The 27,794-nt window shown below is 44.8% G+C and overlaps 3 protein-coding genes across 4 annotated transcripts in view; 1 reads left to right on the top strand and 2 right to left on the bottom strand.

Annotated features, from left to right (window-relative positions):
• Nucleotides 1–2,205: 2,205 nt before the first annotated feature.
• On the bottom strand, nucleotides 2,206–9,695 carry gpsm1a (G protein signaling modulator 1a). The gene is made up of 4 exons (XM_056375293.1): nucleotides 9,371–9,695; nucleotides 7,956–8,349; nucleotides 7,333–7,530; nucleotides 2,206–4,529 (listed from the first exon to the last, which is right to left on the bottom strand). The coding sequence occupies exons 2-4, from the start codon at nucleotides 8,283–8,285 to the stop codon at nucleotides 4,311–4,313; spliced, it is 747 nt and encodes a 248-aa protein (XP_056231268.1). The 5' UTR covers nucleotides 8,286–8,349; nucleotides 9,371–9,695; the 3' UTR covers nucleotides 2,206–4,310.
• Nucleotides 9,696–9,895: 200 nt separating this feature from the next.
• Nucleotides 9,896–13,254, top strand: LOC130169076 (myosin light chain 1, cardiac muscle-like). 2 transcript variants are annotated; one of them, XM_056375495.1, is made up of 4 exons: nucleotides 9,896–10,235; nucleotides 10,456–10,628; nucleotides 10,733–10,835; nucleotides 12,540–13,254. In XM_056375495.1, exon 4 carries the CDS (start codon nucleotides 12,581–12,583, stop codon nucleotides 13,172–13,174), a length of 594 nt encoding a protein of 197 aa, XP_056231470.1. In that variant the 5' UTR covers nucleotides 9,896–10,235; nucleotides 10,456–10,628; nucleotides 10,733–10,835; nucleotides 12,540–12,580; the 3' UTR covers nucleotides 13,175–13,254. The 2 variants fall into 2 exon arrangements, with proteins under 2 accessions (XP_056231470.1, XP_056231471.1); XM_056375496.1 differs by having other exon boundaries at nucleotides 10,733–13,254.
• A 558-nt stretch (nucleotides 13,255–13,812) lies between these two features.
• LOC130170209 (regulator of G-protein signaling 3-like) overlaps nucleotides 13,813–27,794 on the bottom strand; it is an 18,931-nt gene continuing 4,949 nt past the window's right edge. Inside the window, exons 11-27 of the mRNA XM_056377397.1 lie at nucleotides 27,600–27,787; nucleotides 23,656–23,737; nucleotides 23,441–23,546; nucleotides 23,140–23,236; nucleotides 22,440–22,706; nucleotides 21,795–21,834; nucleotides 21,461–21,720; nucleotides 21,115–21,198; nucleotides 20,409–20,520; nucleotides 19,923–20,092; nucleotides 19,267–19,840; nucleotides 18,949–19,172; nucleotides 17,808–17,854; nucleotides 17,634–17,732; nucleotides 15,527–15,588; nucleotides 15,250–15,416; nucleotides 13,813–15,172 (exon numbers count right to left, since the gene is read on the bottom strand). Coding sequence (XP_056233372.1) covers nucleotides 14,939–15,172; nucleotides 15,250–15,416; nucleotides 15,527–15,588; nucleotides 17,634–17,732; nucleotides 17,808–17,854; nucleotides 18,949–19,172; nucleotides 19,267–19,840; nucleotides 19,923–20,092; nucleotides 20,409–20,520; nucleotides 21,115–21,198; nucleotides 21,461–21,720; nucleotides 21,795–21,834; nucleotides 22,440–22,706; nucleotides 23,140–23,236; nucleotides 23,441–23,546; nucleotides 23,656–23,737; nucleotides 27,600–27,787 — 2,813 coding nt within the window. The 3' untranslated portion in view covers nucleotides 13,813–14,938. The remainder of the gene's footprint in view (nucleotides 15,173–15,249; nucleotides 15,417–15,526; nucleotides 15,589–17,633; nucleotides 17,733–17,807; nucleotides 17,855–18,948; nucleotides 19,173–19,266; nucleotides 19,841–19,922; nucleotides 20,093–20,408; nucleotides 20,521–21,114; nucleotides 21,199–21,460; nucleotides 21,721–21,794; nucleotides 21,835–22,439; nucleotides 22,707–23,139; nucleotides 23,237–23,440; nucleotides 23,547–23,655; nucleotides 23,738–27,599; nucleotides 27,788–27,794) is intronic.

Genomic DNA, 27,794 nt, shown 5'->3' with positions numbered 1-27,794 from the left:
GCTAAATTAATAGTTATCATAGGACATGTGAAGCTTAGGGAGCTATTCACTGAGTCTGGTCCATTTTCTGTAGCACAAGTTTCTTGTGTTTACCTTAAATTCTTTTTAGCAGTGACAAAAAAGACAAACTCCCACTAGTGGCCAAAAATGGCAATTTATTGTTTGTTTTTACAAAATGCTAAAAGAATGTGTGTTTCAGTGAGTGTGTGTGTGTGTGTGTGTGTGTGTGTGTGTGTGTGTGTGTGTGTGTGTGTGTGTGCATGCTCAAGGGCGACAGGATGTGCAAACCACAGTAGAGTGGTCCTTGCAGACACACTTTCCACAGCTGGAGCAAGTGGTTGCCTTTCTTCTCCTGTAGATGCACAGTTCGCACCTTCTCCTCATTTTGCTGGCAGGATGTGGGTCACGCTCTGATTGAGACTGCTGTATCTCAGCAACAATGGCAGCAGTAATGATCACCAGCATGTGCCCCAGCTCTTCCAGGAACACCCTTCATTGGTAGGTTTTAGAGGACTCCCACTCAGGATGGACTGATTTCCACAGGACAAAGGCATTGTATGCCGAGACATCCAGGGGATTGTAGAAGAGAGCCAGTGGCCAGCGCCTGGTTTTCCTTCGAAAACTGTAGATGCCAACACCCTTGTCTAGGTTATCCACACCGCCTTTGCACCTATTGTTACCCAGGATTGCTGCAGGCTTCCTCTTCTCCCCGTCGCTGACTGCTTGTTTCCTGTGCTTTGTGCTCAAAAGAAGCACATTCTTCCCTCGCTTGGGCATGTAGGATACCGCCATGGTAGTTTTGGTGAAGGCGAAGACGGACAACAGAATCTCCGTCTGTTGCAGCTGGGGAGGTAGCTCTGGTTTGTTTCTCCTGATTGTGCCAACCAGAGCCAGCATTCTTCTGAGGAGTTCCCCTGCCATCATTTTCCTCCACCGCTGTGTCTGTATCGAGTTTGATTTGTTTACCCTGCAGCTGCAACTTTGAACTCTACAAGATGTCCTGTGTTTTTTTTTTTTTGGAGACTAGATATTTGGGTATGGCATTTTTTATGAAAATAACAAAGCTGCGGCTGCTTTCAACATGTGCATCAAAGCCAAGTTTGCCTGGGAAATTTGTTTCACTCTATCTTGCAAATACATATTTGTGCTGCAATTTCATGCACAGGCACAATTTTTTTCATGCACAAACAAACCATTATCTGACATCCTAAAGATCACACCTATGTCAAAATTGTGTCATTCATTCGCTCCATTGGAGTGCAGCATGCCGTCATAGACCCATATTGGAAACTACAAATATTACATGAAATTTCTCCCTTGGCCAAAAATGGATAAATGAAATAATCTGGTAGAAAGCATTAAAAACTACAATTTTCAAGCGTTGAGTTTAGAATGAAAGCTATTTTATCTAAATTGTATGATTTAATACTGTAAATAACAAGGAATTAAAAAATGTAGTTTTCATGAGTTTCAATTGGCCAGAAGTGGCCATGATGGAGCCAAGTTGTACAACTGAATGTATACAGTATATTATTCATATATTTATGGAGCTGAAGTTGAAAATGAAAAAATCTGAAAAAAATCAAGACCCTTGGGAAATTTCATTCCATATGCATTAACACAGCTAAAATGGTCAAAAAAAGAAAGTGAACTGGACACAAATGGCCAGCATAGAGCCCGGAGGGTTAATCAGAATTGTTGGAGTCGTTTGTGCATTGTGTTCATCAGTATGTGTGTATATGAAAATAATGCAAGTAAGTCAGGAAGTAATCACTGAGCAGGTGTGTTGCTTACCGGTGGATGCACACAGTTTTTGGACAGTCAAGTGTAGCATGGCCGACCATTGAGCTTTTGTTTCATTTTCATTTAAGTTATTAATGGCTATAAATACATTTAGGTCAACGTATGGTTTACTGTGATGGATCACAAGATGAAAAGAAACACTTTGATTATTGCTGCACGGACGTTCGTGGTATGACTTAATCAACTCGCTGCACAAAGGAGACGCGTCAATCAGGCAAGTCACGGTATAGCAGCCCCTCTGTGGCTTGTAGGTTTTTTGTTTTAAGTCAAGTCACAATAACAATCGATCGATTGATTTGGTTTCTAATGCTCTTTCTTCATTTGTTAAAAAGTTTTTCCAAACATGTAATATCCATTTAGATGCTAAATGTTAGCTGAGGTCGTTGTGTCCACACTATCCTGCTGTTTTATCACTTACAGTTTATTTAAACTTCCTTCTTTTCACATTAAACTCTGATCCTGTATTTGTACTTCCTGTTTCAAACCATCAACACTTTTGAACTCCAGCAGAGACAATGAGGACAGACAGCAGGACCTGACATTAAAGGACCTGTTTGTAAGGTTTTGCTAAGGCTACATAGCTAACATTAGCATTAGCAGCTGTTTACATACCAGTCTAGGAGAAACAATGTGAGTTCAGCATCAAACTTCATTCATTTACTGACCAACAGCCAGTGCTTACAATGCTAACTTCTCTTCTTCTATTGAAGTTAGCATGCTAACCAGATAGCTCTCTGATACTGAGTGACTGTCCAGAGGACATATTATAACCTCTCGTATCGTAAACACAACAATGGCTAAAGCTCTTGACAAGACTGGTGAGTGAACAGCTGTTAATGCTAACATTTGCCATGTAGCAATAGCTGAACTTACAGATAACTCATAATGTCCAGCTTCTTTTAACTAGACCTGACCTTTTACCTTCAGCTCAGCTTCTTCCATCCTTAATTTCTTCCTCTGAACAGAAAAAAACACTGATGCGTTTGTTAGATAAATATTTAAAATCAGAACCATGTTAAAATATGTGACAGTTCCTACTGAAGTTACAGTTTAAATCTCCATATTCACTACAGGACATAGGTAAAGGTAGAGTGGGTTCAGGTCTTAACTAGTCCTGTTTCTGTTGGATCGTCTGCTCTTCATTATAAAGTCCAAACACCAGGAGAGTGTGGGCTGCAGAATTCATAGTTCCTCAACATAAGTCCAAGACCCTGAGGGGTCATCTGATGGTAAACGGTTTTTAAAGAAGATCAGAACAGATGTGTGCTTTGATGTGATCGATGTGGTGGAAATGTGCAGCTAACAGAACATACCAGAACCTGAACCTGGAAGACTCTGTAAGGCATGGCCTAAGGTTTGCATATGGATGGTAGGGACGTGTCCATTCCAATATTTTGGTAGGACAGAAATGTCCCTACAAATATTTGAGTGAACTTGTTCACACTATGTTTGGTGTAAAATCATATTAGATCATTTTGATGTGCCCTCCAAGAGGCTACATCTCCAAGATGCCTGATTTAGGCATGTTAGCATTTGATTGGCTGAAAGGGCAGCACTATCTGAAGGCTCACATCATGTGAGAATATCACACTGCACCAGAAAAATGTCAACTGGAAAAAGGTTCATCTTCAGATCAAACAGACTATTATGGTTTAACAATGAATTACTAACTTACATTTGACGTAGCCATAGTCCATGTATTCTGATGTTAACTTGTAAGTTATTATACATGGAACACATTATAATATCTTAAAGTTTTAGTTTTGTTTTTGATCTGATACTGTTAGTTTGATTTAAATTAAATTCAGATATTATATGTTAATAAACCATTTGGTTGACAGTCCTCTTGGTTTTGGGTGGGGGGTGGGGGGGGCGGAGTTGTTGTGTCCCTACCAATGTTGAGACCCAACCTATGCCCTTGCAGTAAGATCTTGATTCTGGGTTCTGCTTTGTTTTGTGGAGACAGCAGGACAGACATACTCAGTTTAATGTTGGTCAGAGAGAGTGACCTTCTAATCATCAGTAGTTCTACAGTTACATTAACAGAAGAGCCAAGTCAATGGTTCACGTGTACAGCTACTCTTCTTCTGCATGTTTTTGTTGGTGCGTTCCTTCCACCACGACTCTCAGTTAACGATGTGTCACTGGCGCCAGGATGTGGTTCACGTCTCACACATTAAGACATGGTCCAGCTTACAGAAACGTGGACCTAACAGAAGACCTTTAAGTCCTGGCGTCAAACCCAGATTCTAGGCCAGCAATGGCTGACAAAACCGATTGCACAGTAAGAACACAGTTGGCTGGTCTCAGATCAGACCTTCACCCTGTTTGAACTCAGGTTTGTGCTTGGAATCAGCAAGTAGAAGAGTCATCCACAACAACACAGTCTGGATCCTGGTTCCGGTCTGAATCCTGTGGCCGTACTGATTCACAAAAACATCGAAATATTCTGATGACAAGATCCAGACTGAGTAAAACCCTGTCCCTGTGCTCTCAGACCCTGATCTTCAGAAGTGATGGCGGCGATGGGGGTAAGAGCCATTGGAATCTGCGTCATCATCATCATCCTTGTTGTGTGTCATCAGCAGTGAGGCCCTCTGCTCATCCATCCTCCTGGATTGAACTCTCTGGATCAAGCTGAAGAAATCCTCCTGACCTTCAGGAACGGATCCAATCACATCATCCAGATCAGGAAGGGGGCACCTCTGGTCCTCCATCCTGTCAGACTGCAGACAGAATTTAAGGTAAACACAAGAAACTTGTGCTACAGAAAATGGACCAGACTCAGTGAATAGCTCCCTAAGCTTAACATGTCCTATGATAACTATTAATTTAGCTATACAGACTAATGAGCAGTGATAACTAACATGTCTTTGGGGTCATCAGGTGGGAACCTCCTTTCACCAGTGTTTCGTTTAGTTGGTCCCACGACACCTCCAGGAGGCTAGACAGTGATCACTGGCGTCCCAGAGTCACTCCCCTAATGCCAGCCATCACTGCTCCTCACACCACCACTATTTTCTTTATCTTGCCTATGCTACCACAAACAACACCATCATCAACTCTGACAAAACACACTAACAGATTCAGCAAACAAACTCCCCTAAACAGTTCTGTTGTGTAGGACTAGATGTTTTTTTTTATTTTTATTTTTTTTTCCCAGAAAGTGGCGGCCAGTTTGAATGAGGGAGGTAGTGTCAGGGAGAGATGCCTTGTTAGGCTAAACACTCCCCCGCCGGATTAGGCTGTGCTCTACCTCCCACTACTCCCCCACTCTCCAAGACAATACAACTCACCTAAAACAAACAAACTCACCTAAACAGTCAAAGACACACTACAAACCAATTCAAACAATACAAGCAAACAATACAGGCCACCTCACCTGGACTAACCGCATGGTCTCAAAGAGGCTCACACAGGCCACACCCCCCACTTAAAAACACTTCCTCTTCCTGGATTTCTTCCTTGCTTCTCCTAAGAGTCTGTCTATCCTAAGTGCTCCCCCTGCTGGGCCCCCAGCTACCATTACTTCTTCTCATCCAAATCCACTGACTGGATCTTGCTGCCTCATCTGACATGTCCTTTACTATTTTCCTCACACTCTGTCCACTTGCTCCTAACTCCCTCACCAAAGAGACAACAGACCTTGCTACAAATCCTCTACATCCTACTTCCACTGGACAAATCCTAACTTTCCATCCTCGCTGCTCTGCTTCTGCCCCCAACTCTACATACCCGAGCTTTTTCCTTTCATATGCTTCTTCAACTAAGGCCTCCCACGGAACAGTCAGCTCTATGAAACATACTTTCATTCTGCTCCTAGACCACAAGACTATATCAGGCCTTAGCTTTGTACTGGCTATTTCCTGGGGAACAACAAGCTTTCCTCCTAAATCTACCTGCATTTCCCAATCACAAGCACCTTCTAAGCTGCCTTGCCTCCTTGCTGTCTTACCAACTTTCTCTCCCTCTTGAACAAACTTGATTGCAACTCTCTTTATTTTAGACCCTCCTAAATTTGCCTGCCTCCGTAAATTGAAGATTTACGGAGAGATTGGTCAGTGAAACCCTCCATGACCCCACATGATGACCCTGGTCAGACCCTGCATTTTCCTTTGTTAAACTACACCTGTTCCTTGTTCCCTCAGTGCACCTGAAACCAGTTACCAGTGTAATCCTCCAGTGCTGATTAATGATCAGAGACAGCAGGTTAACAAGACAAAAAACTAGCAGTCCTCAGCAGAGCAGACTATCTATGTACCTATCTATCTATCTATCTATCTGTAACCTCTACCTTGCTCCTACCTGTTCTTTTATCCTTCCTGTATCCTATATACTGTACCTACCTTGTATCCAGTTTATTCCTGTACCCTGTTCTTACATGTTCTTTTACCCTGAACCTTTACAGTTGGCAACATGAACAAGGTCTGTAAAAACCACAGTAACAAGCAGGTTTCTAAACCAGGGTACAGGCAGGTTGTCACAGCCTGCTCTGCCTTCACTTGCAGCTTCAGTAATTTTCCACCTACCCCACCTCTGTCTCACTCCCACCACCGGCCACACATACTTCATCAGCTACACCTTGGGCTCCCAGCTGCATCTCATCACTCGTTAAGCCAGTATATATGCATCCCCGGTTCATTCACTCATTGCCAGATTGTTCTTTGTACCCATGCAAGACTTTCCAGCGGTCTTCTCCGGACTGACTTCCTGGTATCGACTCCGCTCGTCCCTGACCATCTTGCCTTGTCTCTGCTCTGGTAAACGCCTCAGCCTTCTGTCCCCAACCACGAGTTCTCCCTGTGCTCTTCCTGGTTACCGTCTGCCTGTGGCTGTTTGGCATTCTCCAGCTCTGACGTCGCAGTGGTCGTCTTGTGAGTACCCCTCCTGGTTTCCTGATCCTTTGTCTGACTCTGATTACCTGCCTGCCTGCTCCTTCCTGGTTCTAGTGCCCCACTGACTGCTCACCTGGTTCTGATCCTCCTGCACCCTTGACTACGTCTCCAGCCTGCTCCCTAACAGTACCATTGGTGCCTGGTGAACTTTCCCCAGTGTGTGCAAGTTCAGGCACCTCGATCCACACACCTGACTCACAACTCTCCAGCCCCGGGCCCCGGGTCCACCCCAAACCCCAAGAGATTTGTCCTGTGTAGTAACCTGAACTATACTATTGTGCACCTGCTTCCCCTCATTCCAGCAAATAAAAGTCATTACTAATCTTACTTGTGGTGTTTTGTGCTGCAGTTGGGTCCTACCAACATCCATTAATCGCATACAGGGTAAAGGGTGCCTGTTTAATACCAACTGATTCCAGTTACATTCATGTAATCCAACCTGGTGGTATAGATTCTTGTGTCCTGCTTGTTTCTGAACTAAAATTGTCACTTTTGTGCCTCAAACCAAATGAGGTTTGTTTATTGAACTCTGGGAATTTAACCTGAGACACTGAAGACAAACATGAGTGTCATTACCTTTTTAGCCCTAAAAACAGATTTTATTAACACACAATATTTACATGTGACATGTTACCTGGTAGTGTATTAACATGTAGTAGAAGTCCAAAACGGGCAGGTGGGGCTGGTCGGGGCTGCAGGCCCCACACAGAGCAGCCGATCCTGGATCAGGAAGCAGATTTATGCTGGCTCTCTGGTCATCTAGTCTCTGACTCTGTGACTCCAGGATCAGGTCTAACAAGGCCTCCGACTCCTCCTGCTGGCTGCTCCTGCGCTACAACAACAAGGAACAGTCAGGTTTATTAGAGAGTGAAGAGTTACTGGGTGCACGTTCTCATTTTCAGTGTTGGTGACTTAAACCCCCACAGACTGAAACAATAATTCAGGCCACCCTCACAAACCATCAGACCTCATCATGTAGGTAGCCCTGTTTGTTTATGTAAGTGGTGTCAGACTAGTTCTAGATTTGGCTGCTGTGTTCATCTGAGAGGAAAATGATCCAGATTAGTAAAGACAAAAGCGTGTGACTGAGCGACAAATATGAAAAACATATTTAATTTGTAAACTTCATTTTTAAAACAAAAAAAAAACATTTTAGCAAAAGATGCACTTCGTCACATGTTGAAACCTGATCGATCAGCTCTTTAAAAATCTGTGTTTAGAACTACAGGTCTTACAGTTGCAGCAGGGGAGACTTACCCTGCTCCTGTTAGCAATAGTTCTGGTGCTGGAGCTCAGGGCAGAACCAAGGCTCTGACTTTGGGGTCTGGTGGAGCTGGAGCTGCATTCAGGACCAGACCCTAGAACAGGAGTCACAAGACCCCCAAGGGTCCTGAGGGGTGAGGTGGAGACTGAAGTCCTGCTGCTGGGAGCAGTGTGCGCCTTCGGAAGAGGACTGGTGTCCCTGGGACTGTGGCGTCCCAGTTCTGCATCCATACCACAATTCTGGTGAGGGGTTGGAGAACTTTTGGGAACTACTCCCGCAATCCTGCCATTCTGATGAGAAGAAGAGAGCTCTTTGTCAGCCATGGTGGAGCTGTTGGTGTGTGGGCAGGGCCAATGTTGGTGATGTCATCAATGGGAGGGTCTAAACCTACACAAGAGAAGATAGTAGAACAGGAAATGAGAGGCAAAGTTACAGATCAGGTAAGTGTAATTCAACCACAGCTCTGTTGTCTACACTGGAGAACAACTGTAGTCCCCTGCCACACCTGGATAGTCTTCATGGAGACCAAGGGGAAGCAGAAAAGTCTCCATTTTTGGTGCTTGAAAACTGGAGTTGTGTGGACGTGAGGAGCAATCATGAAGGTATTTTTGGTGCACCTGTGACAGTGGAAGTAGTAGTTGTATAAAATAGTCACTGTAGCAAAAAATTTGAGTGTATGAGTTTCTTAATGCAATGAAGGATTTGAGGTGTAACAGTTATGTTTATTGTTTGTGGGAGAGAAAAAATCTACAAGTGTGCAACTCCTCGAGCATCTTTTATCTTTTACTGACCCATTCGTGTGAATGGAGCCTAGGAAAGCAGCTGGTCTCTCTGAGACCTGTGACACTGGTCCCAGTCCAGAAAAAGCTCCAAGACCCTGATTGGACCTGCAATGGTGAGCTGCAGAACATGAACCCATTCAAATGGATGTGAAGGGTACATGTAAGACCTGGGCCAGATCCCGTCTGTTCAGGACCGGAGTTAATGTTCCTCAGTGTGGCCACAGAGACACAAACTGAGGAGCAAACAGAGAGCAGGCTGGTCTCAGTCCTGGTCTCCGGAGACCAGCTCTGGTCTGGAGTCATTCAGCTTCAGCAGAAGTAGGTCAACAACACAAAAGCTCAGTCTAATCACACACACATACACACACACACATACACAGTGGCACTGTGTCCCTGGTCTTTTAAATGTTAGCCTCTCTTCAGCTCCACCTGGTGGCTGTCAGAGAAAACGACACAGACTGTTTGTAATGACACAGAAACTCGTCAGCCTCAAAACTTCAGTCTCAACAGACGACTCTCAAAGTTTCACTTCTCTTAGTTTCTCTGAAAAAAACTCTTTGTCTACCAAAACAAAAACAACAAGACGATAAATTACATTTGAATAAACATTTTTCTGTCCGAGTTACCTCAACGTCCCAATGCTCTCTCCTCGTCTCCTCGTCTTCAGCTGCTTTTCTCTTCTCTTTCTTTCCTTCGCTCTCGTCTTGTTCAGTGAAATCTCTCTATCAGCTGGTCGACGCTCACACACACTGAGACACACACACACACACACACACACACTGAAACACAATGAAAGAGAAAGAGGGCAAACTCCCCCTCTGGGCTTTCATCACAGTTACCATAGTAACCAAAGAGAGGCTCCAAATCCTGCCTCCCTCTGTCCAAACACACACACACACACATTCCTGCATTGTTGAGGTCCATTCAGTCGAAGTTAGAGAATGCTGCTCTTCTGCTGTGGGCCTCACAAATATGCGCACGCACACACACACACACACACACACACACACACACACACACACACACACACACACACACACAGATCTATGTGTGTTCAGCAGAGTGGACTCAGTCACAAGTACTTTGTGCAGTTAGTGTGTCACAATAAAAGTACTTCCTGTGCAGTAAACTGTCTCCTGTGAGTATCAAAGTGCAGCACTGTTGAAACCACAGAAGAAGACACAGATGATGTCACACTCCATAGTTCGTTAGCCTCATTAGCACAAAAACAACAGAAATAAATAAAGGTTTTACCAAGGCAACAGCTCAATCCACCTGATGGGGCTGTCAGTCATCCAGACACCATCACTCTGCTGCCACAAAGATAGATAGATCTGCTGACAAGAAAACAGCAAAGGAGAATAAAAACAAGAGGCAAGAAGAAGAAAGAGAAGGGGACGAGAGACAACAAGAGAAGAAGAGAGGAAGAAGATGAACAGCAGAGAAGTGAAGGAATACCTGTCTCACCAGCTCGTCCCTCAGTTGCTGGAGGTGAGACAGTTTTAGTTTGGGTGTGATTTTGTTTTTTAAAGCTTTTTTTCCTATCGATAGACAAGTGCTTTAAGGTGAAAACAGGCCCAAAGGACAGGGGGCATACATACAACAGCTGAACCTGGGTCATGACTCCGGATCTTGACTCTGGATCATAACTCTGGATTTTGACTCTGGATCCTGAACCTGGGTCATGACTCTGGATCTTTCATGTCCACAGGTGGGCCAGGAAGTGGGAAGGGAAGTCAGACAGCAAGCTTAGTTCGCTGCTTCGACCTCAGAGCCATCTCGTTGGACGATCTGCTCAGGAAGCAGCTGCTAAGCCACGCCTCCCCCAGCAGGAAGTGGGAGGTTATTTCAAAAATGATGAGTCACAGAGAGCTGGCAAAACAGGTGAGTCCATCTAAACCTGAACCTGAACCTAAACCTGAATATGAACCTGAACTTGAACCTGAACCTGAACCCATCCCTGACTGTAAATGAACCTGTGCTTACAGGAGAAGACGAACTCAGAGCTGAGGAGACAGCTGATTGGTCAGAGGGTTTGTCGTGGGTGGTTTCCCTCAAGACGTCCACCAGGCTCTTAGCTTTCAGGAGCAGGTACAGACCAAACAGATAGCATAGAAAAACAAACAGACAGGCAGACAACAGGTAGCTAACTCAGTTTGGGGTTCACCAACCAACTCTGCAGGGGCTCCACACAATGGGCCAGCTCCAGTGGGAAACTAATTAACTTAATTAAGTGAGTAATTAATACACAGTAACAAACAGATGATGTATGTTTGTAGTGAAGTCAGCTTCCCCCTAGTTCCCTCCATAAACAGCCAATGTGATTATTATAGAGTAATCATCCGTTTCTGATCCTGACAGGTTTAGTTCAGCAGGATCATCTTTGCTAATGAACATCTATGATGTTTGAAGCCTCAATACAATCAGAAGTAAACAGCTAATGTTAGGTTATAAACCAATGACACCACGGTCACATGACTTCATCACCATGGTCACATGACTTCATCACCACGGTCACATGACTTCAGTGTCTCCATCACTAAACTTCAGCTTGTAGTTTGATTCAGCTCTGACTCGTCTACTGAAGCTTTTCCTCTGACACAGTTAGAGACAGTTTGTAGAAACACAACCAGGCTGTAAAGGTGGACCGGTGAGTTAATGAGGCTGTAAAGGTGGACTGGTGAGTTAATGAGGCTGTAAAGGTGGACCGGTGAGTTAATGAGGCTGTAAAGGTGGACCGGTGAGTTAATGAGGCTGTAAAGGTGGACGGTGAGTTAATGAGGCTGTAAAGGTGGACCGGTGAGTTAATGAGGCTGTAAAGGTGGACCGGTGAGTTAATTAGGCTGTAAAGGTGGATTGGTTCATAAAATGTGAAATATTTCACATTTATTCTGAAAATCCCTGGTGTAGTTTCCTCTCAGTGACTCGTTCGTTTACAGTGAAGGATTGTGGGAGATCAGTCAGCTGGTAAACAACACAGATTTTAACTGAATCCAGGCTGACACACATCAACAGTTTATGTCAAACTGAACTCCCCAGGTCCTGATCACATCAGGTGGGGGAGGGGCGTCTGTAGAGCATCATGGGTAATCACAGTCCTTATCACAGTGGGGAATGTTAATGACACACAGAGACCAAGACCTCAGGAGATAAAGGCACTGAAATAGACTGAAGACCTGAACCCCCCACCCCTCCCCATTTACTGACATTTACTGACATTAACTAACATTTACTCAGACAGATCCTGAATGAGACCAGAACCAGGATCCTGAGGTGTCACCATGTTCTCCATTTACTGCGAGGCCCGAATCCTTGGTCCGAATCCAAGTCCGAGACTCTGCCCCATCCGGGCAGAGTCTAGCTGTGCACCAGAACCAGCTGAATCAAGAAATCAAAGATTTTCTAAATTAAACAGAGTCTAGCCCACATATTTCCACATCTGGGCAGAGTCCGGCTTTGCACCAAACTGGTCCAGATGTGGAAGTAGCATCTGACAGTCATGCCATATGTGGGCCAGATCTGGGCCGTGGATCTGGGCATATGCTGGGCCAGAGAAGAACAATCATGTGGTAACACAACACTAACTAGAGTCAGACTGAGTCTCATGTCCGGTTCAGACTGGTTCAGACCAGTTCAGCTGCCTCTGGAAGCTCCTTATCTTCGGTCTCTTATCTCCTGAGTGTTTCTATTCTCATTTTCTTCCATCTTTGGTCGGCCGCTGTCTCCTCTCTCTCTCTCTCTCTCTATGTCACTCTCGCCATCCTCGCTCGCCCTGCCTCTGGCTGTTATAAACAGCCCGACTCGTCCACCTCCTCCGTCCTCCACTTTTCAGCAGCATGGCTCCAAAGAAAGTGGAACCGAAGAAGACGGAGGTGAAGAAGACAGAGGTGAAGAAGGAGGAACCTCCCCCGCCTCCTAAACCCGTAGAGCCGGAGTCCAAACCTCCGGAGGTGGATCTGAAGAGCATCGTGGTGGAGTTCAGTCCGGACCAGATCGAAGAGTTCAGAGACGCCTTCACGCTGTTTGACGAGACGCCCACCGGCGAGATGAAGATCACCTATGCCCAGTGCGGAGACGTGATGCGAGCACTGGGTCACAACCCCACCAACGAGGAGGTGCTGAAGCTGCTGGGGAGGCCGAAGGCGGAGGAGCTGAACGTCAAGCTGCTGGACTTTGACAGCTTCCTGCCCATGCTGCAGCATGTTGCGCGCTCCAAGGAGCAGGGCAACTTCGAGGACTTCGTGGAGGGTCTGAGGGTCTTCGACAAGGAGGGGAACGGCACAGTGATGGGGGCGGAGCTACGCCACGTCCTCGCCACGCTGGGAGAGAAGATGACGGAGGATGAGGTGGACCGGCTGATGGTGGGACAGGAGGACGCCAATGGACACATCAACTACACTGAGTTTGTCAAACACATCCTGGCTGGATAGAAAACACTGTCTGAGGATCTGAGGGTCCGGATCAGCGTTCTGCTGTTTTTCCTGTTTCTGTAATAAAACACATCCTTACAGACAGAGGCTTGTTGATTCGTCTGTTCATCACAGTATTAAATACACACACACACACACACACACACACACACACACACACAGATATCATATCAATGATACTGTGTTTAAATGTAACTAACACATTCTAGTAGGAACCAGAGGAACAGAGAACTGCTTTAGAACATGATGAAACATCAACAGACATGAACACGTTCCTGTGACAGAGACTGACGACTGTGAATCAGTGTAAATGATGATAGAACAAAGGTCAGTCGTCTGTCTTTCTGTCTCACCCTCTGTCTCTCTCTCTGTCTCTCTTTCTCTGTCTCTGTTTTTCTGTCTCTCTCTGTGTCTTTCTCTCTCTCTCTCTCTCTGTTTTTCTGTTTCTCTCTTTCTTATTGAATCATAAGAATCACAGAGACAACAGCTTCTTCTTCTGCTGCTGATGCTACTTCACACATAGGCACAAACCTGTTATTATCTGGTTACACCTGACTGACGCCTTCAGGTGTTCAGTTTTCCCTGCTTGAGGATGGAGATTTGCAGTGAAATAAAACCAAAGAAGAAGAAGCAGGAGGCCCAGCTGAGTCGTCTTTATTTTTTAGTTTCCATTAGACTTCATCATGTCACACCTGAGGAGGTTTCAGGTAACAACAGGACACATCTACTCCAATAATTTCTAGATTAAAATTAAATATCTGAAAAACAACTTATTATTCAATTATTATTTTCCTGATTTTCAGACAGGTTCTACATCAACTGGTTCTACATCAACTGGTTCACCAACGACTGGTTCTCTGTCAACTGGCTCTATGTCAACTGATTCTACGTCGACTGATTCTACATCGACTGGCTCTACGTCGACTGATTCTAGGTCGACTGGCTCTACGTCGACTGATTCTACGTCGACTTGTTCTACGTCGACTGGTTCTACGTTATCTGGTTCTACATCGACTGGTTCTACGTCGACTGGTTCTACGTTATCTGGTTCTACATCGACTGGTTCTACTCTGGATGTTAATGAGGAGTAAATCAATTTTGAGTAAATAAAAACATTTTTTCTGGATGTTCTGTGATGGTGTTTGATGACGTTAATCCAAAAAACAACAGGCTACCAGTCGATGCTAACATCAGCATGCTAACAGGCCTAAGATGACAGTTCTAACATGCTATTATTTAGTAACAGGTAAAATATTTACTATGTTTACCATTTTAGTTTAGCACATTAGCATGCTAACACTGGCTTATTGGCAGTTAACACAGCGTACAGCAAGGGCCGATGGGAACGTCAGTTGTTCTGTATGTGACCTGATGGTTGCACCAGAGGGAAAGTCAATCCACCAAGTAGATGAAGAGATGTTTATAAACAATAACTTCTGAAATCAATGGTGAAAACATCTGGAAATCATCTGAAAAACATCTGGAAAACATGAAGCTTCTCATGTAACAAACATTTGAGATTTTACAAACTGATTCAACACTTCTATTAAAAATATTAAAACCAGAAATCTGAAGGAGGAGGTGGCGAGCTCCTGATGTTTAGTCCAAAAACACTGGACCCTACATTTCCCATAATGCACCTGGACGGATAGTGTCTATTATTGGTTGGTTTTTCTCTGAATAGATGACAGAAGATGACAGCCAGCCAATGAGATGCTCTGATCAGATCTGACCCTTCGATTGGCTGATCATCACCATTCACTCTTATGATTGGCTGACATGCACAGACCCAGCTCCACTCTGATTGCCCAACACTGTGGCGGTCTGCCTGCCTTGATTGGCAAGCTGGGCGTAGAGGTGGGAGCGGAGGAATCGAGGGTAACTGTCGGTCTCCATCAGGCTGAAAATCTGATCCTGGGCTTGTTGGAAGGAGGTGGGGTTCACACCAAGATGCAGGTTCTGATTGGTTGATTCTCTGACAGACGAGTCCACATTGACCTGGAGACAGAGGAAGGTGGCATCATAAGACCAGTCAATGGACCAAACACAGGAGAGATAGACAGACAGACAGGTACCTGTCTTGCTGCTTTGGTAGAAATAAACTCATCATAGATTTTCCAAGCTCTGGTGGCCATCTTGCTTAGGGGGCATGTCCTCTTGAATCTCTCCACAGCCAACCAGAAGTCTAGGTTCTCCTCACTGAATTCTGATCTCAGGAAGTGACGGAAGACCGCCAGACCATCTGACCAATGAGAACGGTGATGAGATTGTTTAGCTAATAGAAACACACTGTCATTACGTAGGCTCTGCCCCTCACTGACTATTGGTTGAACAGGAAGTAGAGTGTCTTACACTGATTGGTCAGCAGAGTTTCCAGACTCTCCGCCCACCTCAGCACCTCCCCCAGAGATGGTCTGAAAAACAAAAAAATTACACCTCAGACCCACTGGAACCAGCAAGAACCAGTAAGAAGCAGCAGGAACAAGCAGAAACCAGTAAGTACCAGCAGAAACCAGTAAGTACCAGCAGGAACCAGTAAGAATCTGCTGGACCCTTTTAAAACCATAAGGACCCTCTTGCCTGTAGTGTATTATCCACTTCATTTCTTCCTCTTTCAACAGTCTAAATTGTTGTAGGTTCTTCCTTTATGTAAGTTTTATTAATAAGTTCAAGAAGGGTGTCAACTAAGGCTTTATCAAAGGTTACTTTGAACCATTCATTGTAAGTTAAGTTTAAGGATTGTGCATTAGGGGGCAAACTTGCTTACCCATCGAGTTTTCTGTCTCCTACGATATAAGAGACTCAGGATGTGGAGGTTTTTTCTGACCAGAGGTCATCGACCAGATATGGTTGACCACTTGGATGAAGGCTCCTTCTATTAAAAGAAGGGCGCATCCCAAAGGTGGGATGAGACAGATAAATAGAGGGGTTTGTGAGACGGTAGAAGAGAGATCTCATATTGGCAGGGATACTCCAGGATTTGGCATTTTTGACACTGTTTCTTTCTTGTAAATAAACTTCTTTCTTCTTCTTTCTAACCCTAACCCAAGTAAAGACGTGTCAGCGGTGATCATTTCTTCATACCAGCACCTCAGGATACCACAAACCAGCTGAAATCAGTAGGACTCCCTTGAAACCAGACAGAACCATTAAGAACTGTGTTCGAACGGGTAAGACTCAGTAGGACCCAGCTGGATCCAGTATACAACATATTAGAACCAGTCTTTACTAGGTCATATGTTTGATGGTTCAGACCTGAGGCCTGTACTACATACCCAGGATAAATTTTAGTTATCTGGTTTAAGTGAACCTAACATTGGCCATCCTGATAACCGGTACTACGAAGCAGGTTATCAACTGGCTCAGTTAACCCTGGGTTTACCTGTCCAGCTACGAGCGCGTTCATGTGAAAGAGGTGGAGTTGTTAATTATAAGCAACATCATCTGAACGATGAATGAAGTTCTTAATATTATATGAGAAGAAATGCTGATACTTGCCAGTAAGTTCGGTTATAACCACATTCAAAAGTGATATTCAAGAAGGTAAAATGTAGACAATATGATCACATGACTGGAATAAAACTATGTCTAAATATAATTTCTATTAAAGTCAATCTAAAGATATATTGTAAATAAATGCATGAATTATCATTACATTTGAGTGTTTTCACTATGAACATGTGATGCAGGTAAAACAGTTAAAGATAATGTCAGACTGTTTCTGCTGCAGAGAGGAGAGGAAGAGGAGAGGAGTAGTTGATGTCTGATGAGCTTGACCGACTGAAATGTTCATTATAATGATGAAATAATTAAATGCATGTGGCTAATTGTTCTAATCAAAGACATCATTGTCACAGTCTCCTCATGTTGTTCTGAGCTGCAGTGATGAAGAAGAAAGTAAAAGATTCATCACTGTCAAGAATGTAATGTAATCTGTCTGATTAAAGAATCTTTGTTCAATTAAAATTAAAATAATAGTTATTATATAGGCTATTTATTTAGCATGATAAACTCTCTGTGCATTTTTTAGGAGCTTTGTTTTAAAACCAGAGTGACACAAGGAAAGACACAAATAGGAAAACTATTCCACTGATTTATATTTTATATCTACTGCTCATTATTATTGATCACTTTATTGTGAACTCTTTTGTCCCTGTCAGGATCCTGTAGGAATGATGACTCAGTTTTTCCAGTGATTTGATTGGTCAGTAGTTTGGCTGTTGACAGGTTTTGATCTGATCCTCTGAAGTTAACCTGCGCAGGTTAGGAGTTCAGCGTAATTTACCATGGTGATTTACCCCGGTAACAAGTGAACCACTGTCGCAGGACTGAAAACCCAGAGTTAAACCTGAAGTTACCTGATAACCTCAGATCCTGCTTCGTAGTACAGGCCTCTGGTCTTAAAGTACAGGTTAGGATCAGGTTCAGGTCTGGGAATGTAGAGGGAACGTGTTCCTACCTGTTGTTTCTCAGAGCTTTCTCCAAACTGTTACCATGGAAACAGGTACTGTTTTTCCGTCGACGTAGAAACGCCAGGCGACTGCGGACATCAGCAGCTCTGAGGAGGCGAAGACAGAGTCAGAAACAGGAAGTATAAAGAAAAACAATAACAAAAACAAATGTGTTTACGTACAGAGTCCTGGTCTTCTTCCTCAGCTGAAGATTCCTGAATTCAGAGTCCTGAACAAACGGAACAACAGATTGTTAGAGTCTACATGGTTCTACCAGACTTTACTGATTCTACCAGAGTCTACCTGGTTCTATCAGACTCTACTGGGTCTATCAGAGTCTACCTGGGTCTAACAGAGTCTACCTGGTTCTATCAGACTCTACTGGTTCTACCAGAGTCTACCTGGTTCTATCAGACTCTACTGGTTCTATCAGAGTCTACCTGGGTCTAACAGAGTCTACCTGGTTCTATCAGACTCTACTGGTTCTATCAGAGTCTACCTGGGTCTAACAGAGTCTACTGGTTCTATCAGAGTCTACCTGGGTCTAACAGAGTCTACCTGGTTCTATCAGACTCTACTGGTTCTACCAGAGTCTACCTGGTTCTATCAGACTCTACTGGTTCTATCAGAGTCTACCTGGGTCTAACAGTGTCTACCTGGTTCTATCAGACTCTACTGGTTCTATCAGAGTCTACCTGGGTCTAACAGAGTCTACCTGGTTCTATCAGACTCTACTGGTTCTACCAGAGTCTACCTGGTTCTATCAGACTCTACTGGTTCTGTCAGAGTCTACCTGGGTCTAACAGAGTCTACATGGGTCTATCAGAATCTACATAGTTCTCTCAAACTCTACTGGTTCTACCAAACTTTACTGGTTCTACCAGACTCTACCTGGTCCCATCAGACTCTACTGGTTCTATCAGTCTCTACTGGTTCTATTAGAGTCTACCTGGTTCTATCAGACTCTACTCGTTCTATCAGACTCCCCCTTGTTTACCAGACTGTACGTGGTACTGTAAGACTCTAAGATTGCTCTCTGACAGAGTCTTTTGGACTTTAGATGTCTCTACTGGATTCTTCTAGTCACTATTGTTCTCTTCTAGGTTCCACGTGTTTATACTGGACTGTGCTTATATCTGCTATCCTGACTATATGGGATCAATCTAGACTAGATTGCTCTTTACTGGTTCCGTACTGGTCTGTTAGTCTGTACTGTTCTGTTCTGGTCGATACTGATCTTGTCTAGTCTGTACTGGTCTCTGCTGGTTTTACGTGTCTGTCCTGGCCCATAATGGGTCTCTAGTGGTCCCTGCTGGTGTCTACCTTGGGGCCATTAAGCAGCAGTAGCATTTGGTGGAGAGACCCCCCCCCTCTTGTCAGCTGTCTCCTCAGAGTGTGGGGGGAGGGGGGTTGGGTGATGGGGTCTGTGCTGGGTTCAGGGTCAAAGGTCGAGGAACGGGTTAGTCGGTGGATGGTGCTGTCAGACAGGAAGCGGGGCGATCGAGATTCCTGCAGCAGAGAACCCTCAGAGAGCGAGCGATGCAGAACTGAATAACAAATAATCAATCAATCAATCAATCAAAGGACCAGACAGGAAACACAACAGAAGCATTAGATCAAATGACACTTCAGCTCACTGACCTGCAGGTCTGTAGGTGGAGGTGAACTCCTCAGCAGCTCCTCTCTCCTCCCCCTCCTCCTCCTCCTCTTCATCATCGTTACTCTCCTCCTCTTCCTCCTCCTTCATGTTGAAATGGTGGGGGCTCAGAAGAAGGCCCCGCCCCCAAACACCTCCCACATTCTCTGATGTTTCAGAGGCACTCTCCCCCTCCCCTTGCTGCCGTTCCTCTTCCTCCTCCTCTGCTCTCCCTCTCTCCTTCCAGACCGGACTCCTCTGGGTGGAGATGGAGGTTGGGGGAGGTGGGGGGAGGAGGTGAGGTAGAGCAGTGATGGTACTGGTTGAAGGTGAGGTGGAAGAGGAGGTGTATGGAGAAAGAGAGGAGAAGGGGGGAGGAGGAGGAGTGGAGGAGGAGAAGGGAGAGCTTGGGGAGTAAGGAGAGGGAGAGGGAGGTCTGAAAGCATCACAGAGGGAGGAGTAGGGGGAGGAGGGGCGGCGAAGTGGGGGATCAGGGGACGAGTAAGGAGAGGAGGGACGATAGACGGGGTCAGACTGACTGAGAGAGAGGAGGCCAAAGTCTGAGGGGAGGTCTGAAAGCTGGGGGGGGGGGGGGGGCTTCATGTTAATGTGAGTCTCAAAGAACTCACAGGTGTAGCATCAAAGTAAACCTCTGTTGTACCTGATGGCTGTGTGCAGTCTCCGTGGCGACCAGCTGGTGATGGATGTTGTCATGGAGACACAGACGAACTCTGACCTTCTGCTCGATGCTGAAAGACTCAAGACTGAAGACGCAATGGGAACACATCTGAGACGTCTGCAGGAAGTAGAGGTGGAGCGGCTCTGATGACACTGAACACAACAAAAACACGTAACTCTGTGTACAAAAACAACAACAAAAACAACAACATCAACATGTTTCTGTGTGTACAACAACAACAACATCAACATGTTTCTGTGTACAACAACAACAACACGTTATTGTGTGCACAACAACAACAACATCACATCACTCTGTGTACAACAACAACAACACGTTATTGTGTGCACAACAACAACAACATGACTGAGAGGTCTGTAGGAAGTAGAGGTGCAGCAGCTTCAATGACAATGAATACAACAACAACAATAATAACAAAAATAAATATAATAATAATAATGGTGTTACCCTCTCTGAGCTGCAGTGTGTTCAGGTACAGTGGACTCTGTAGGACGTTGCAGCGTCCAGCTTCGTCCTCTCTGGTCAACAGCAGCAGGTCACTGTAGATCAACACTGTCACCTGAAACACACACACACACACACACAAACCACAGTGACATCATCAAATCCAGACACGTTTCCTGTACAGGAGTCCATGTCAGTGCTCGTGGTCTGAATGTGATGTCACTCTGACCTCTGACCTGCTAATGTTAGACTCCACAGACGACTCATCTTCACTGTTTCTGAAAATGTGAAACTAAAACACTGCAGGTTCCCAGAAACTGTGCGTATGTGTGTGTGTGTGTGTGTGTGTGTGTGTGTGTGTGTGTGTGCGTGTGTGTGTGTGTGTGCGTGTGAGCAGTATCCTCAGTAAGATCTATTAGAGTGAAACTGATCCTGGTTCAGGTCTCTGAGGTCATTGAGTCCTTCAGGATCAGGTTCAGTCTGGATTCTTACTGAACAACATTTCCGCTCATGAGGATAAAAACTGCAGAACTCTGATGCAGAATCGATCAATAACAGTTAGCAGTGCTATGAACAGTACTGTTTACAGTATATCTACTGAATATTTACAGTATATTTACAATAGTGTTGGCTTGGTAGTACTATTGGTGGTACTGTTATCAGCAGTAGTATTTGAAGTACATCTGCAGTATATATCCAGTACTGTTACCTTTGCAGGCAGCAAGTCGGCCTGGTGCAGAACCATTTCCTCTGACATCAGCAGGGTTCTGTCTGGGCTGCACAGATCCAGAGGCTAAAAAAATAGGAACAACAGGTGGATGAAAATGTCTTTGGTTCTAAAGTTGATGCTCTAGGCTACTGGGCTAAATGAGGGGCTTCCATTTTAATGTTTTGTTTTTATGATCTCAGTTTATAAACTAGATTATAACTCAAAGGTCAAAGGTCAGGGAAGTGGTTCTGTGTTGTGACCTGAATGAAGATGTTTGAGGCTAGATGTAAGGGTCTCGAATGGTTCTTCTTGGTTCAGGGTCAGGTTAAAGGTTGTATGTTCTGACCTGGACAAAGATGGGGAAGATGAGGGTTTTGGGCGCCAGTGTGACATAGGTTCCATAGGTGGAGCAGGGCAGGTGTGATTGGACGATGGTGCAGTTCTGGTAGTTGCCATAGTTACTGGGTGCACCTGGAGAGGAGGAAGAGGAGGAGGGGGGTGGGGGCAGGGTGGAGGTACGGCTGGTGAATGGTTGCCATGACGACCCAGGTTGAGAGTCTTGTAGGAGGCTCTGACCTCTGCTGGGGTGGGTCTGGTACAGACGACCTGATAATTGATGACACAGAAACATGAGTTTATGATAAATATACTGAACAATGTTCAGAGTGATCAATACTCACCAATCGTCCTGTTCCTGTCGTGATAAACTGGCTGCAAGAGCTGGAACAGACACAGAACAGATGGAGAACGTTCGGACCGTCACATCAGAACACCACAGGAGTTCTTCACAGCATTAAAGTGTTAGAACAATTTTCTTCTATTTGACTGGTGGTTATGTTCTAGGTCAGCGTCAGGTTCCATGGTGAGGTTCTACCTGTGCTTCAGACGGTGAGTTCTCAGTTGTGGTCTGGACAAAGATCCGAGCTGAGAGGTAAAAGGTTAAAGGTGATGTTCTAGGTCAGGTAAAAGTATCTTCGGGGTTGGGGTTAGGTCATATGCAGGAAAATGTTGTTCTCAGTATGTTCTCAGTCAGGTGAAATGTTCTCGGTTATATTTTAGTTCTGGTGAAAGGTTCTCAGTTATATTCTAGTTCGGATGAAAGGTTCTCAGTTATGTTCTTATTCAGGTGAAATGTTCTCAGTTATGTTCTCAGTCGTGGGAAAGGTTCTCAGTTATGTTCTCAGTCAGATGAAAGGTTCTCAGTTACATTGTGGTTCAGGTGAAAGGTCCTCAGTTATGTTCTAGTTCAGGTGAAAGGTTTCATGTTCTCATTCCAAGTCAAATGATCGAATGTTATGTTTAAGATGCCGCCTCGTCAGACTCACCTGTCCTCCTGGACTGACAGGTGACAGGATGATGTAATTGTCTCCATTTGATGATGTCACACGGGTGCCCTTCAGTGTGGTGGTGCGTGGGGAGTACTCAGTCACCTCCTGTACTTCCTCCTCCTCCTCCTCCTCCTCCTGGTCCTCCTTTCTGTCCCTCCACAGAGAACCCAGAGCTCCCAAAGTGGACTGCACCCTCGACCCTTGATCCCGTCTGCGGCCATGTTTACTGTGGGTGGGGTGAGGCAGCAACTTCCTGCCCGTTGTCTAGGAGACAAAGGAATGTTAGCTTAGCATAAACACTGCTAGCCTCACCGTTGAGCTCATCTGTCATCTGACAGCACAGACCAGCAGGTTCTCAGTGGAGGAGGAAGTAAAACTGGGTGTACTGAACTATCAAAATAAAAGTCTCAATATTCAGGTTGATGATGATGATGATGATGAAGAAGATCTTCAGACTCCACCACTGGCTCCAAGACAGTCACTGGAACTTGGGCTGTGATGTCAGGTCACATGACCACGTCCAACAACATCACTGCTACTGAATGGTTCTGTTTATGTTTGTGTGTGTGTGTGTGTGTGTGTGTGTGTGTGTGTGTGTGTGTGTGTGTGTGTGTGTGTGTGTGTGTGTGTGTGTGTGTGTGTATTTTAAGTTGATCACATGATTCATGTGTAAATGAAAAAACTGTTATTCACTCACTGCGTTGTGTGTTGGTGGGCGAAACAAAGCTTCACATCCTGATCTGAGCTCAGGTAAACCTCTCCACACCACCAAGACGATCTGAGATGGACAACTCCTGAAGAGAAAGACAGGCAGAGAGAGAGACAGGCAGAGAGTGACAGACATGTTTTTACTTATTAAATGAAACCAAACTCTTATTGTGAAATGATTCCCTGAGACCAGAGTCAGTACAGAGGCCTGCTGATACCAAAAATCAAACCTACACATTAAATGACAATCAGAGCAGGTGGAGGGTCAGACTGTGCATTTGCGGGGTTACCTGATGGCGTGGGCGAGGTCGACACATTTCCAGGTTTCTACAGGAAGTCCATTTAGCTGCAGAACTGAGTCTCCTGGACGGAGCCCAGACTGATGAGCCGGACCACCTGAGGGAACAGACCACCAATCAAATCTCCCTGTGATCTCAGGTGAGTGTTTGTTATCTCAGATGTGTTATCTCAGGTGTGTGTTTGTTATCTCAGGGGAGGGTCTTACCTGGGTCAACAGCCTGGACTCGGACGGGACAATCAGAGCAGATTGTAAATCCAAACCCGTCTTTTCCTCGAGTGATGCTCACCTGCAGGAAAAAGTCTGTTAGCCTGTTAGCTGAATACATGTGTAGGATCAGACATGTAATTCTGAACACATGTTGCTGATTACACTGAAGCAGCTACTTGTAAGTTCTGCTACAGCTACATAGCTAACATTAGCATTAGCAGCTGTTTCCTGACCAGAAGAAACTTCATTCCTTTACTCATCAACAGCTGCCTCCAGAGGTGGAAACAAACACCTATGTTAACTCTACTAAACTAAGCATGCTAACCAGCTAGCTCCTGTCTGTCTACTAAAGTAAGCATGCTGTATTTATAATTAATGTTAGTGATGTAGCAATTGCAAAATGTACAAATAGCTTATAGCTAATCAAAGGTTCTATAAACTTATTGATCTCTTATTTAGTTTTTAAGATATTGATAAATAAACTTCACAAGGGGTGGGGCTTAGCAGGAAAATGGCCATAACCCAGTAACCATTTGTCCAATCATTATAATTTTTGGTACATGTCTTGAGGCTGTGTTTGGGTAGAGGTCTACTGAAGTACTTTGACCCCAACCTACAGGAGGCGCCATAAAACACCAAACATGTGACATCAGAACCTGAACACTGTGGAGACCAGTTTTAACCAGAATCTGAAGAGCCATATTGATTGGTGCATGTAGGCGTGGCCTATCACACATTTGTTCAACCTAACATCATGTCTCCTGAACACACATGCGCACACACACATACACTGAGGTTCTCTCTGTGGCCACATGTAACTGCATTAACATTAATGTGATTGTGATGAAGGTAAAAACTCTTTTTCCACAGAGCTGCTTAAACAGAACCAACAGAGACTCGAGAAAGAACTGAAGCAGAACCAGGACAGAACTGAGACAGAACTGAAGCAGAACCAAAGCAGAACTGAAGCAGAACTGAAGCAGTCCACTTGATGTGGTAAGAATCATGGAGACAAGCTGATGCGCCAAATTTGTGACACGGAGCTTAAACATATGTGCTTCACCATTATATATAATTTTCATTCACATTTCATCAACCTTGAAAACGTGTGCTGATTGGGCAAAGAGTTCATTGTTAATAAATACATAAAAAAGTATTTATTAATCTTGATAAAAAACTTAGTGAAGGTTCAACAATGACACAATAAGTTTGTTAAACTCATTGATTATGTTTATAAATGATTATACCCATGAGGCTTTTATTATTATGTCTACGTCTAACTTTCTGTGAATGTCTAATAATCAACAGTGTTAATGATGCAATGATGCTGTTATTAACTGTAGTAATGTTAATAAGCTTCTTATAAGGATTTCTAAAGACCTCATTCTTATTAATATGTTTAGTGTGTCCTGATGGTGGCGCCTCAGAACTCTTTTAGTCTCAGTGTCACATATTCATACAAATAATAATTAATGCAGTCTGTTATAATGACGGTCCAGGTTAACAACAGCAACTGCAATAAATCTTATCTTATTATATAGCATTTTAAACTTTTCTAACAGGGTTCAGTATCTGGCAGCAGCTTATGTATTAATCAGTCAACCAAAGCAATAACACACTCAATCAATAACTGATGATACAGTGACTCACACAGTAAACCCTCAGAGATCACTGAGTCATAATTGAGTGGTACAGGTTTCAGCCTGTAGGGGGCGCTGGTTCTGGACTCTGCTGGTCTTTAGTCATGTGTGGACTGAGTCAGGATGTTTGTGTCAGACCCAGACTGAAGGTCTGGTCCTGGTCTTTGAGCTGTTTCCATGTCTCCTCTGTAAACAGTGACTGACCGGAGGAAAGGTTGACTTGTCCTGAGACTTTTCACTCCACAAAGGAAGTTAAATGTCCCTGAGTCCAGACTGACATGCTGATATTAAAACTCCCGCAGGGACTTAGACACCTCGGGAGGGGGGGGGGGGGGGGGGGCTGTTTAAACAGGACACAGACTCTGTGTTTGTGTTTCTCTGCAGGATCGGTCCTGACTATTCCATCAGACCATGTTTACTGTCCTGGCCCTCGTTCAGAATTCTGGTCCTGGTTGGTCCTCCTCAGCCAGTCTGGTCTGATCTGGTCTTGGACCTGACCCTCATTTTTCAGTGACGTTTATTTGAAATCATGAAGCTTCATGTAAAATGTTGTGAAAGGTTGTTAAAAACTGGTTTTAGCCACACCCACTCATTTCTGATCAGGAAGTAAGTCTACGTCCCTCTCTCATGGCTGCACAGGAAGTAGACACATCCCATCATTGACAGAACCAAGACAGAACCAAAGCAGAACTGAATCAGTCCAGTTTAACATGGTGAAAATCACATGAACATGGAGACGAGCTGAAGAGCCTATGTTTTTGTTTAACATAGAGACACACACACACACACACACACACACACAGGAAACTCTGGAGGCTTTGCCTGGAAATGACAAACAGGCAGCAGTGACATCACATGGTGCAGCCAATCAGACAAGCCTCTTGTTTCGTGTGTGTGTGTGTGTGTGTGTGTGTGTGTGTGTGTGTGTGTGTGTGTGTGTGTGTGTGTGTGTGTGAATCTCAGCAGAAACCTTGACAGCCTGTCACACCAGACTCCAAAAAAATTGTTAATTCTAACTCAACCTGGATGTGACTCAAACAATCAGGACCAGCTTTGATTTAATGATCCAACAGTTTTGAGGTTAAATATGACACAAACACACACACACTCACACACACCTGAGGCAGGTTCTGTCCAATGCAGACTCGACACAGTCGGTGGATGGTGTGCATGACCACAGATCTGATCCTCCTGCAGGGCAACACCAGGACCAGGACCAGGACCAGGGTCTGACACGCTTACCGGTTTAAAACAGGTCCAGAATCCACGTCCAACCAAGGTCGAGATATCACAAAAAACAGAACCAGATATAATCCAAGTCCAGAATCAGGAACAGGTTGGAACCAAGTCCAGATTTATAGGACCAGACCCAAGTCTGATCTGATCCACACGGATCAAACCAGATGTTCAGACCTCAGAAGCGTCAGGAAACCAGGTCAGAGAAATACCAAAAGAAATTACAAAGATTCACAGAACAGGGACCAGGTCTGACCCAGGTCCAGCTGGTTCAGGTAGACTACTGTGTGAGAGTTTTCATCCTAATCTGGATGTGGAGAATAGAGTGTGTGTGTGTGTGTGTGTGTGTGTGTGTGTGTGTGTGGGAACCTACAGACTGAAGAATAGCAGGAAACACACACACACAAAAACACTGGATGTATCCGTGTGATAAGACACACACTTCCTGAACACACACACACACACACACACACACACACACAAAAACACTGGATGTATCCACGTGATAAGACACGCACTTCCTGAACACACACACACACACACACACACACGCACACACACACTTCCCCCCCGTGTGAATGTTTTTACTGTTTCATACTGTGTCTCTGAAGTTGCACTAGCAGCCCTGATCTGTAGACCTGGACCTGTCACCTGTTTGTTGCCTGGTGCGTCACTCAGAGAGATTCAGCCAATCAGAAGACATCTCTCCTCTGATTGGCTGACCAGCTTGGAGCTGTGAGTTGTCCAGCTAATTAAACTCCACTTCTGCGGTCACCATGGTAACGAATACAACGCAGTCATCATGTGACCACAGATCGTCACGTGTGCCTGCAGAGCTGTGTGTGTATTTGTCATATACTGTGAAGCATCTTCCCTCTATAATTCATCACATGTGAATCTTTGATGAAGCTTTAAAGAGAAACACATTCACATCTCATCTGTGTTAAAGTTCAGTACAGCTGTTCAAAAACTGCTGGAGTCCTGAGTCTGGGTGAGTCGGTGTGGGACCAGGTCCTGGTCCAACCTATGTCCTATGTGTGTTTGTGTCATGTGACCTGGACTCACCGTTGGTCTCTGGGAGCTGCTGCCATCTCTGGACACTCGCTGGGTGGTGCTGGTTGGACCAAGGCTGAGGGGGTGCCAGGAGGTCCGGTTCTGGCTGGTCCGGTCTTTGAGTCCAGCAGTGGAGGCGGTGGAGGTGACGGTGTTCAGGTCAGTATCTGGGGCGGAGTCTGGGGTCCTCCTGAGGTCTGCTGCGAG

Source organism: Seriola aureovittata, chromosome 5 (genome assembly GCF_021018895.1).
Source record: "Seriola aureovittata isolate HTS-2021-v1 ecotype China chromosome 5, ASM2101889v1, whole genome shotgun sequence".
Lineage (NCBI taxonomy): Eukaryota > Metazoa > Chordata > Actinopteri > Carangiformes > Carangidae > Seriola > Seriola aureovittata.
The sequence above is the reverse complement of the archived record's forward strand: the minus strand, read 5'-3'. Positions and strand labels throughout refer to the sequence as shown.